Consider the following 12,620-nt stretch of genomic DNA (forward strand, 5'->3'; position numbering starts at 1 on the left):
CCGACTTCGCACTGACCAGCCATCTCCTCCACAGGTCTACCATCTTGCAGCAGCAGTTCAACCGGACTGGGAAAGCGGAGCATGGCTCAGTGGCATTGCCAGCTGTCATGCGCTCTGGCTCTAGCGGGCCTGAGACTTTCAATGTTGGTAGCATGCCCTCGCCACAGCAGCAAGTCATGGTTGGACAGATGCACCGAGGACACATGCCTCCGCTGGTGAGAGTGCCCGATTATTCATCTGTTAACCGCTGGGCCGTCAGAGATGGCGACAGGTTCTATGTAGGAACCCTGTGCCTCACATCTGAGCCACAAGTCATCAACTGTGCATGCCTGTAATTGCATGGCTAATTGTTTCTTTCTAGAATCAGTGGCTAGAGAGTGAGGGAGCTTGTCTTTAGATATGTTTCTCATTGCAATTTACAAAACACCTGACCAAAGCAAGTCATGGGAAGAAGTGTATATTTTGGCTAACGTTTTGAGTGCAGTCCATTGTGTGAAGAAGGGATTGGCAAGCATACGAGGCTGCTGACCATACTGTGAATCACATTCGGAAGCAGGGGAGGGACATGCTGGTGCTCATAGTCCAGGAGCCCAGCCTGTGGACTAATGCCACCCACATTTAGACTGCAGCTTCTCACCTCAGTTCACACAAGCTAGAAATTGGTCTATGCTCAAAGACCTGCCCAGGGGCTTGTTTCCAAGGTGATTCTTAATCTATTCAAGTTGGCAATAAAGGTTAACCATCATGAACCTCTTGGTGCTGTAGAAACAAAGCTGATTGGCCCTGAGACCCTCGAAAAGTGTGGGAAATGGGCAGGTCATCCATGATCTCCCTTTGCAACCTAATCTTGCTGAATCTTTTCTAATTCATTTGATTCACTATCGCCCAGACCTGGGAACCCCTTGGGAATCTCTTTGCTATTGGGCTGGTTCTGAGAACTCATGAATGTCAAAGCTTGGAAATCATTCAGCTGTAAAAGCGTCTTGACTCTTAGTTTGCGCAGAGTCCTAAGGATGTTCAAGAATCCATATTATGAAACTGTCATCTATGTTCTGTGCATGAGAGCTTTTATCCACAGTACTCAGATCAGCTGTACCCCCTGAACTCCCCTGTGAAGACGCTCGTCAGCCTTCTTGTCTGCTAATTAAGCCCTCCACACCCTTCTGATTATAAGCCCTTCACTGCAATCACCTTCGCTTTGTGTTCTATTAATATAATGCGCTATTTCTAGCCCTCAGGTTGAAATGGGAGCTAGTTCAGGTGCGTAATGAGATGTGCTCTCGACTGAGGAGGTTTAGTTTTGTTCTGGTTTGCAAGGGGACCCTGTTCAGTCCCCAGATTCTGCTCACCGCCTTGTGCTCATCCACGTTTGCAGACTTCGGCACAGCAAGCCCTTATGGGGACCATCAACACAAGCATGCACGCTGTCCAGCAAGCTCAGGATGACCTCAGCGAGCTCGACTCACTGCCACCTCTCGGACAAGATATGGTAAATATCCATCAGTGCTTCTTATCCTGTGTCTCTGTCTTGACTCGGAGTAAGGCAACGTGGTCTGTCTGGGTTCCACTGGATGACACTGTCTGCAGCTAGCTGGTAATGAAATCTGTGTGTCTTGGTATACATTGGGTCTTTGATTCTCTCTATTGTGCTAAGTATAGACCCGGGAGTCCATTGATCCCAACTCCTCTCTTCACTGGCTGTGTGAATCTGGGCATCTCACCCACGCAAGCTTTCTCCATCATCTGTGATCAGGGATAATGGGAGGAGGTGATGATTCAATTCTTAGCATTCACTTAGCATCTAATAAGCGTTCAACTCAGGTAGTTGGCTTTGTCATTTTAAATACTGCCAGCAGCTCTCAGATCTCAGTACACAATGGCATCTCACGGATAGCTTGTTAGGCCCTACCTCAGGGCCCTGGCAATCATCTTCGCTTATGTTCTGCTCTTCGCATGTGGTTTTGATCTAGTGGGTATGGGGTGGGGCCTATCAATGTGTGTTCCCAACACATTCCTGGGATACTGGTTAAGTACAGTGTTTTGTCAAGCCCTGGCTTGGCTGTCACACTGCTGACCTTGCAGCAGGGTGAGCTGATGAGCACTGAGGCCTTCTGGTGGCTGCTGCACAAAAATCAGCTAAGGCCTCACACTTCAAGGTGCAGTCTGACGGACAGCAGCGTTGCCATCACCCAGGTCCTTAGGAGAGGAGCAGAAATCACGGACCCGTCAGCACCCTCTGTTGCTGTGCCTGTTAGCCTGCTGTCCCTGAGATTTGTTGGCATGCTAAACTTTGAAAAGCACTGGCCAGCAAGCTTGCTCCCTGCCACCTTCTTCTTCTCCCTCCTCTTTTTTCTCTGCACCCCATCACAAAGAAATCTCAGATTATACAAGTCGGTGTCACAGTGCGCAGGCCTGGGCAACAAAGCGGGTTTGGTTGGTTGGTTTGCCTTCCTCTTTTGATGGGCAGACCCAGGAAGAAGCCACTGCCACAGGATAAACTGACAGCCTTGCCGGAGCCAGCACTGAGATGCTTTCTGCAACCTCATCCTGTCTAGTGGGATCGCTGTTTCAAAGTTGTCCCTGAATGCTGTTTTTCGTCTTTATACTGGTGTGTGTGGAGGTTACTATTGCCCTCTGTACCATTTCTCTCAAGTCCTTGAATTCCTTTTATATTTTACTCAGGGAACTAGAGTGGAAATAAATAATGGCCTTTCCTATCCAGAACAGTTGGGAGACAGGGCCTTAAAATATGTGGAGGTAACTGTCCTAATTCAGCGGTTTTTGAAGAATTCCTAGATCAGTGCCTTACTTGGAGGGTCATCATTATCAATATAAATCGTCATTTGATAAGTGAGCCCTGAAATACTAAACAATAGACAGTTTATGAGCAGGCATAATCCAAACTTTTGACGTGAATGAAGTTACAAAACAATACCAATGAATCTCACAATGTTTTAAGTAAATTTATCTTTTTGTCTTGGGCTACATTCATAGCTATCATCAGCTGCTTGTAACCCACAGTCTTCAGGTTGGACACACCTGCTTGCTTGAAACAAAATATAAGAGCTAGGAATGCCTTTGAGCTTCTGTAGTAGGAAAAAGGTAAAGCCCCAGACTTGGGTGTGATTTGCCATTGTCCTGCCACCTGATAGAACAGAAGCTTCCCAAGCAAACTGGGAAAAATGCCACCTGCTTTTCTTCATGATAGTTCATGTCATGCCAATAGAAAAAATTTCCATGTGGTCAAGAACCCTTGTGAGCTGATATGTACAAGTTCTAACTCTGTTGCCTCCAAAATCAAAGTGAATATTACCATCAAGTGTTAGTGTTAATGCACATACAGAGTTAGCATGAGGCATTATTAACATATCTCAATCCCATATAATAATGGGTTTCATTGCAAAATTTTCATATATCTTTAATCATATTTACCCCACCCCTCTCTTATTCTTCTCCCACTCCTATTGAGCCTATTCATTCTTCATTCATCTTGTTTATTGTTGTTATTGTTATTTTGTATGAACCAGTGAGTTTAATTAGGGTTACTCCTAGGAGCATGGGTGAGGGCTTCTATACGGGAACATGGGCTATGTATTGATAGCAACACCACTAAAGAGAACGTCTCTCCTTCTCCCAGCAACCATTGAAGTGTCTGGCAATCCTCAGTGTGGGGCAGTGCCTCAAGAGTCTCTCCAGCCTCCCTGAGGGACCAGTCTTGCACCCACGACTCCACCTGTCTTACCTCTCTATTGCTGTGACATCATGACAAAGACCCTTAGGAAAGAAAGTGTTTAACTAGGTTTATGGTTTCAGAGGGTCAGAGTCCATGATGTTGGAATGAAAGCATGGTGCAAGGAACAGCTAAAATCTCCATCTTGATCCTCAAGTAGGAAGCAGAGAGGGGCTTGTTTTAGTTTTCTGAAACCTCTACCCCTGCCCCCAGTGAAACACCTCCTCCAACAAGGCCACACCTCCTAATCCTTTCCAAACAGTTCTACCAACTGGGGACCTATGGGGGCCACGCTCATTCAAACCACCACAGTGCTCTTCTCTCCAGCTTTTACATTTTCTTCTTCCCTTCTGTAATGTTCCCTTGGTCTCGGAGGAAGTGCTGTACATGATCTTTGATTCTTTTGCAGGTGTTTTCACCCAGATATAGCCATCTCAAATTACTTTTCCTAGAAGTTGTAAACATTTTTTTTTACATTGCAGGATAAGTTAGAGAGAATTTATAGACCTTTAACATCTCTGGACACACAGGAAACCTATTCAGGATATGGTTTAAGGTGACGTGGGCCTGTTCACTGCTGGCGCAGGCAGGAGAGTGCAACCAAATGAGCCAAATTCTGGTCTCATTCTATGGTTCAACTTCTCTGGTCTCCTGGGCAAATCAGTGCTACGATTATGTCATTCCATTGTCTGGTTTTACAGGCATCTAGGGTATGGGTTCAGAACAAAGTGGATGAATCCAAACATGAAATCCACTCTCAAGTCGATGCTATCACAGCTGGGACAGCTTCAGTTGTCAACCTCACGGCTGGTAAGTCCCTGGGTGATTTGCACTGGTGTGTGTGTGTGTGTGTGTGTGTGTGTGTGTGTATGTTTGTATGCATATTCATTCTTTCTCTGCAGCAACAGATTGCTGTACTGTAAGAAGAAGACAGTCTATTTTTAGACATCTGGCCTGATTAAGCATTTGCTCCAAATGATCCAAGAGAAATAAATGTAAGGAGCATTGCATATAATGATGCATATCGTGCATCATTAAAAAGCGCTCACTTGGTGTCCATTGTCCATCAGTGTGTGGACATATTTCAAAGTCTTTGAGGCCGGTTTATCTTGTGGAGAGCTTAGATCTAGAAAGGGTCTGGACATGCCAAGCATCTATCCTTTGCCTGTCTTATCCAGTAGTTGTCTCCTCTGGGGTAGCCTGACTCCCACCCTCATACAGTCTGGTGAGAGCCAGGAAATACCTAGACTTCTCTCTGCAGTGTATCAATGTTTCAGGAATAGAGCGACCCCTGAGCTGGGATCATGGGATGCTGATTCATGCACTGGAATTTGAGGAGAGAGAATACATGTGTGCTTCCGCATGTGTGTGTATGTGTGCATGCATTTGTGGAAGTCATGGTACAACTTTAGCTGCCCCTCCTCAAGTACAGTCCTTCTTTTTGTTGAGATGGGTTTCTCATTGACCTGAACCTCTGCAAGTAGGTCCGGGCTAACTCTCCATCAGGCCCAGGGTTCCACCTGCCTCCATTTCCCCAGCATTAGGATGACAAGTTTATAGCATCATGGCTAGCTTTTTTTATTTTAAATGTAGATCTACAAGGAAAATGCTTTGCTGACTGAGCTATCTCCCTAGTCTGCTTTGGAACTTTATTTTTTAATTTTTAGTTACATTTGCTCACCAGCGTGGGTGGGGTTACACACGTGTGCCACAGTGCGCATGTGGAGAGCAGTGGACAGCCTTCAGGTGTTAGATCTCTCCTTCCACTGCTGAGGTTGTGAAGAACCAATAGGGGTCATCAGCCTTGGCAAGCATCTTATCTGATGAGCTGTCTCATTAGCCCCTACTTTGAAATTATATGTGTGTGTATATATTTCATAACAGAGTACACTGTATTTTTATCGTTTCCACATCCCTACCCAGCCACTCCAACTCTTCTTACTGCCCCCTCTCAAATTCAAGACCCTTAGCTTTGGAAGGTTACAGGAACCTTGTTCACTGTCTCAGTATGTGAGATCTCCAGGTGAGAAGACCTTATTCTTATCGAAGGCACTCGGAGTCAGGGTGATGTCCAATTCACTGAGCACCTCAGAGTTTTGTATTGGATACCTGCAGGATGGTGGGACATGGGCTCTTGCCAGTGGGAGTACTGAGGATGTCTCATCAGACCCACTTACCTCCTACCAAGCGAGGCTCTCCTCATCCATCACCACCCCCCTTTGGTCTTGATCCTTCTCTGTCTCAGGTGACCCCGCTGACACTGACTACACGGCCGTGGGCTGTGCAATCACGACAATCTCGTCCAATCTGACCGAAATGTCCAAGGGCGTAAAGCTGCTGGCGGCCCTCATGGACGATGACGTGGGCAGTGGAGAAGACCTTCTCAGAGCGGCCAGGACCCTCGCCGGGGCCGTGTCTGATTTGCTGAAGGCCGTGCAGCCTACTTCTGGAGAGGTGAGCCCTAAGGACCCATAGTCACATTCAGATGATCTATCTGCATCCCTTCAGTTCTGTGGAGCTCTGGCTTCCTGACAGGTTTCTGCCGTCCTCTTTCAGGGTGGTACTGAGAGTTAGTGAACCGAGTCGGGTCCTATGGTTCAACCTCTGGGGAGGGTTGTGCTCCTAGTAGGAAGCCTTCCCAACAAGGGTCTTTGATTAGACGCAGCTAGTTACTCAAGCCCCATGACTAGTACACAAAAGGCATACATACAGGTTTGCAAGTGGATTTCTGCACATACCAGCTCTGATCTTTTTGTGCAAGACCGAGTCCCTGGAAATTTCAAGCACATCTGCCTGTTATTGGTTGATGAGCATTTTCTTGCTTCAGTCTCACCAGAAAGATCATCATTGGTGTGGGGGAAGAACTGGTCTGTGTGATTCCTCGCTATACTGATGTGTGGTGAGACTTGGGAAGAAATCCATTTTCTTTCCAACCAAATCATGGTATCTGTTTGTAGCCTCGACAGACTGTTTTGACTGCTGCCGGGAGCATCGGCCAAGCCAGTGGTGATCTCCTAAGACAGATCGGAGAGAACGAGACAGATGAGCGATTCCAAGTAAGATGTCTGCGGCTTCCCAGTCTTGGAAAAGAGTCTGAGTGATGAGTCTGACCTCGCAGGGAGGATGTATTGGGATGCAAGCCCCGACTTCCTGGGGCTGTTGAGAGTAAGATCAAAGGACGTGATTTGAGTAGTGAGGTCTTTTAGTTGTTTATCAGTTTCTTGAACATGTTGTGAACAAAACAGTGGGTAAGGTAATCATGAATCCCTTTCTCTTGGCTACCCAACCTCTATACTGACCATTCTCAGCAAGTCTTGTTTTATCTTGTGGGGAGGAGTTTCTAATGGCCTCATTCTTTGTGACATCAATGTTGTTGTTATTTTTGCATGCAGATGTTGGTGTATTTGCACATATGTGTGGAGGCCGAAGTTCAGCCTCTGATAGCATCTCTCAGGATGCTGTTCACCTTCTTTTTGGTTTTGAGATAAAGTTTCTCACTGGGACCTGGGAACTGTTGATTCAGACAAGCTGGCAAGCAGTCAAGCCCCGGAGATCAGCCTCTCTCAGCTTCTGCGGCACTACATGCCCCACCATGCCCCCTGAGCTATAGCTCCAGCTCCAGTCTTTGCTTTTCAAAAGCATGTTTCTAAACTACCATTTTTTTTTTATTTTTTATTTTTTTTTTTTTTGGTTTTTCGAGACAGGGTTTCTCTGTGGTTTTGGAGCTTGTCCTGGAACTAGCTCTGTAGACCAGGCTGGTCTTGAACTCACAGAGATCTGCCTGCCTCTGCCTCCCGAGTGCTGGGATTAAAGGCGTGGGCCACCACCGCCCGGCTAAACTACCATATTTTAAAAGTAGGATCTGGGTATTTAACTCAGCCTAACCTAACAAGCACTCAATGGCTGAGCTAAGAACTGGCTATGCAGGGACGCTGTGTCGTGTGCAGCGCCCCACTGAGAAATGATTTTGTGGCCCAGACTCTTCAGTGCTAGAGTCTTGCACTGAGCAGCTGTTGCTACTGTCTGCAGCTGGCTTGATTCACTGCCAGTTTCACAACATTGAAGCTCAGACAAGATCTCAGCCTGTCTGCCTCCCCCTGACCCACAGTCAACGTGTTGAGGACTAAGCCTGAGTTTGTAGGCCAGGGGGAGCTTTGTGCCATATACTCGGGGCCAGGGCCTCTTATTCCTCTTTAAATGTTTCTGATTTTGCAAGTAATACATAAGTCTGTCCCAGTTAGAATATTTAATTGCTAAGCTATGCCTTCTAAAGAATACGCTTAATCTAAATCTAGCAAATTCATTGTCTGATAATTTGATTGAATTTCACTGGCCTTTACATTTTACTTTTTATTTAGCTTATTTTTATTTATGTGAATGTGTGCCTCTGTGTACATGTGCATGAGGGTACCCTCGAGGACAGAAGAAGGTGTCAGCCCCTGGAGGTAAAGATGCAGTCAGTTTTGAGCCACCCAGAATATGTGACTGAACTTGGGTCCTCTGCAACAACAGCAAGCTCTCTTAACCTCTTAGCTGTTCTTCACTCCCTTTATTTCACTTTTGGCCATGTGGTCTCAGGTAGTCTGAGCTGGCTTCAGGCTCACTGCGTATCTGAGGGTGACTTTGAAATTCTGGTCTTCCTGCTTTCTTCAGCATGCTATGATTACAGGCGTGTTCCATCATGACTTGCTTATGTGGGTCTGGGAATAGAACACAAGACTTCATGCATGCTAAGCAAGTACTCTATATCCTCGACCCTGGCCTTTTTAATCACTGTTGTCTAAATTATCATAATGTAATATATATGTGAAACACTGATTTAGAAATCAGAAATCTCAAAAATTCAAATATAAAAGAACTGACACTAACCACCAAATTCAGAAAAATGACATCCCTTTTTTTCTTTAAATATATATATATTTATATATACATATACATACACACACACACACACACACACACACACACACACATATATATATATATACTCTGTCTTCATGGACATCTGTACTCCAGAAGAGGGCATCAGATCCCATTATAGACTGTTGCGAACTACTATCCGTTTGCTGGGAATTGAACTCAGGACTTCTGGAAGGGCAACAATGATCTTAACTACTGATCCATTGCTCCAGCCTGGAAAAAAAAATTATTTTATCAACCACTTGATTCCTTAAATACATCCTTCCCACAATGCAAGAGGATGCAATTTTTTTTTTTTTTTTGCTACATCCCCTTTGACCACCTCTTCATTGGTCATTGACATCATACTATTTTCTAGAAAGAGATCAAACAGCTGCCCCTCTCTTAGTTTTCCCTGGCATTCTGGCTTTTTACCTCATGGATGGCCACATGCCACTTATCGTAGTTAGGGTTACTGTTGCTATGACGAAACACCATGACCAAAAGAACTTGGGGAGGAAGGGGTTTGTTTGGTTCACACTTCCACATTGTAGTCCGTCACTGAAGGAAGCTAGGACAGGAGCTCAAACAGGGCAGGAACCTGGAAACAGGAGCTGATGCAGAGGCCATGGACGGGTGCTGCTTCCTGGCTTGCTCACCACAGCTTGCCAGCCATGGATAGCATCACCCACCATGGACTGGGCCCTCCCCATCAGTCATTAATTAAGGAAATGCCTTATAGCTGGATCTTATAAAGGCATTTTCTCAGTCAAGAGTCCCTCCTTTCAGATGACTCTAACGTGTGTTAAGTTGACATAAAACAAGCCAGGATACCATTTTCCCTAGCGTTACTGGGGCAGAGTGTGTCACATGGACTGAGTCATGATTGTATGTGCCAAGAGAAACTTATACTTTCATCCTAGTAGATTCTATGTCTCCTTCCTGACCCTGCACTTGTGGTTCTGGGACCCCAGGACCCATTCATGTCCTGAGCGGCAGTTAATATGTTCAGTACACAGTAGAGACTAGGTCCCAGTAATCACTTCCTGGAAGTCATTTTTACACTGAGATTTCTAGAAGCCTCCTTGCTGTGTGCAGAATTCACCACAGATCACATAATAAATAGACCCCGCTGACACCTACTCTTGTCCCCATCCCGATTCCCTTTCAGATCTCCATACTGTCTTTGTGCTGGCCTCACATTTTATATTGGTACAGGTAATTCTCCTAGGCAGATAACTCTTAGGAATTCAGTCTATATTAGATTCAGCTGCTAGCTTGCTAGGCTTCATTATCTTTAAGCACTCAATTTACTTTCCTCTAAAGTATTGCTTTCTGGGGACCAGGGAGATAGTTCGGACGGTAATGTACTTGCTATGAAAGCGTGAAGCCCCCAGTTAAATCCTCCATTCTCATGTTTAAAGCTGGGCGTACACAGTAGTATGTGTGTTTGTAATGTCAGCACTGGGAAGACAAAGACAGGAAGATCCCCTGGGACTTACTGGCCAGCCAGCCTAGCTGAGTTGGCAAGCCTATAGTCAGTGAGAGACCCTATCTCAGAACAAACAAACAACAAACAAAAACAAGGCAGACAGCTCCTGAGGAATGGTACCCGAGCTTGTGCTCTGGTTTCCACGCTCAACTGCACACCCAAAAACAATACTTTGTCCTGTGTTGAGGGCGGTGGAGGACATGCTGTCGGTTCCCGTCAGGCATGCCGCTTGCTCTTACAGTTTTCTGAAGCTTTGAGTCCTCTCTCCCTTTGATGGATTGTCTACAGTGTTCAGATTCAGACTCTGCCTCCTGTTCGTTTCTCTTTGGCCACGCTAGGGGCCATGTTCAGGGACACGGTGGAATGGTCCAGAGAGTGGGGTCTTTAGAGGAGGATTAGCGTGGTGAGATGAGCGCCCCAGCCTCCTGCAGTCATGGGTCGGCTGGCAATGGGTTTCCACTCTGATCTTCTGTGTCTTGAGTTCCAGGGTGGAGCCTTCCTTGTATTCTCAATGTACTGCATGTTCCCAGAGCTGACAAGGATTTATTTCACACACGCTGCACAACAGTGGACTTATTGAAAAGTTTGACAAAGACCTGATCAGCAGCTCTAACTGCAGGATCCCATTCTTTTCCTATTTGTTTTGGAAGAAACAGAATTCCTTTAAATGACTCAAACAAAGTCCTTTGTGACAATCGTGGTCATAGGTGACCCTGTCTTGGTCCCTGTGCGAGCAGATGGATTCATATCACATGAAATACTGCTCTGGTTGGCTTCAGAAAGTTAGGCTTTAAAGTCTTGTTTAGTAATTTGTGACATCCAAATTGCTTTTAACCTGAATTCAGAGGCAGATGTCCAAGATCGGTGGGGGGCTGAAAGGGGAACAATTCTTGAGAGCCATGCAGCAGTTAAATGCCACTTGACTCCTGAAAGTGTCATCGGCCTTTTCTTGTACACCCAGACACTGCCACAGACCCGTGGAAGGGCACAGTAAATGGTTCTTTTAAGACCACTTTATTTTCATCCATTTTAAAGTCAACTTCTTTTTTTCCATTTTATTACATTTGTGTATGCTTGTGCACACGTATGCGTGTGTGTGTGTGTGTGTGTGTGTGTGTGTGTGTGTGTGTGTGTATGTGTGTATGCTTACCACTTTACCACTGCATACATGTGAAGGTCAGAGACAGAGTCTCCTTTAATCATGGGGTTCCCAGTGACTAAACTCTGGCCATCAGGTATATCAGCCAGTGTCTTTTCCCTAACGAGCCATCTCTCCAGCCCCCAAATCAGTTTCTTTAGGCTATTTGCTACTTTTTAGAATTGCCTGGGTCTCATGTATTTGTCAGCAGTATGAACTCTTCAGGCTGGACACCATTTCCAATATATTTTTTCATAAAATCTTTCATTGTAAAGACCCTATGGGTGTCCTTGATATTTAGAACCAAATGTGCTTTTTTCAAATATATATATTAGTTGATGAATAACTAAAGACTTCTGACCACAATTCCTCTGGAGAAACGCCTTGACGTGCTTGCTCAAAGTAACAATAGCTTGGGTGCTAGGGAAGGTATTTCTAAATCAAATAATCTGCTTTCAATATTTGTAGCACTGAAGTAAATTAAATGGAGAAGTGTTTCCCCTTCAGGTCAGACAGACAGGTGACAGGTCTGGCTGTTGGAATCAAAGGATTCTCCCTCCTGCAGGCGAATGCCTTTCATAAACTGAGCTTTGAGTTCCCAGCAGCCCTCGCACCCTTTCTTAGAGAAGGTTGTTGTTGTTTTGAGGTAGGGTTTTATGTTGTCTAAGCTGGCCTACCAATTAGATTAGCCCGAGACGACCTTGAAGCCCAGGTCCCCTGCTCCACCTCCCAAATTCTGGGATTGCAGGAAGGCACCACCATAGCTGCTTCATAGGCATGGCACCCAGGGCTTCACCTCTGCTAGGCAAGCTGTCTGCTAACTGAGGCATGCCTCCTGATCCCCATCATCTTGCCAATAGTTTATTTATGCAGGTTCTCTTCCACTGGCATAATCCAATCCCTATGCAGAAGGTTCCGAACGCTGAGAATAAGTTATGTTCAGAGCAGAGCAGTCTTTGGTTCTCTGAGGGCTGTAGGCATTGGTGCCATCAATTTGTCTCTGTGTGTCATATGTTGCTTTCTGGAGGCAGAGAAGCAGCTGACTTTTGGATCGTAACAAGCAAGACGTCCGAAAGATAAATTTTCAATTTACACTGATGGTTTGGAGGTTGTGATTTAATGCCTACCTACTGCAGGTGGTAGTGGTGATATCTGAATATGTATTTGTTTCTCCTGACACCACACATTCATCACACATACGAGAGTCTAGAATCAACGGGAGAACATGAACGTGAATCGGCAGTTACACCCTTCCCCTTCAGTCTGACTCCTTTCATGTTTAAATTTGTGCGCGGTATTTTGAGGATCAATATATGTGCTCATATGTGTGTATTTGTGTCTGTTTGGTACATATGCACATA

At 45.5% G+C, this 12,620-nt stretch overlaps 1 protein-coding gene across 1 annotated transcript in view; it reads left to right on the plus strand.

Moving 5' to 3' along the window:
* Tln2 (talin 2) overlaps nucleotides 1-12,620 on the plus strand; it is a 473,598-nt gene that overhangs the window by 272,741 nt on the left and 188,237 nt on the right. The window contains exons 15-19 of the mRNA XM_026779102.1: nucleotides 35-215; nucleotides 1,376-1,489; nucleotides 4,432-4,540; nucleotides 5,976-6,184; nucleotides 6,688-6,786. Coding sequence (XP_026634903.1) covers nucleotides 35-215; nucleotides 1,376-1,489; nucleotides 4,432-4,540; nucleotides 5,976-6,184; nucleotides 6,688-6,786 — 712 coding nt within the window. The remainder of the gene's footprint in view (nucleotides 1-34; nucleotides 216-1,375; nucleotides 1,490-4,431; nucleotides 4,541-5,975; nucleotides 6,185-6,687; nucleotides 6,787-12,620) is intronic.

Source organism: Microtus ochrogaster, chromosome 5, assembly GCF_000317375.1.
Source record: "Microtus ochrogaster isolate Prairie Vole_2 chromosome 5, MicOch1.0, whole genome shotgun sequence".
Classification (NCBI taxonomy): Eukaryota; Metazoa; Chordata; class Mammalia; order Rodentia; family Cricetidae; genus Microtus; species Microtus ochrogaster.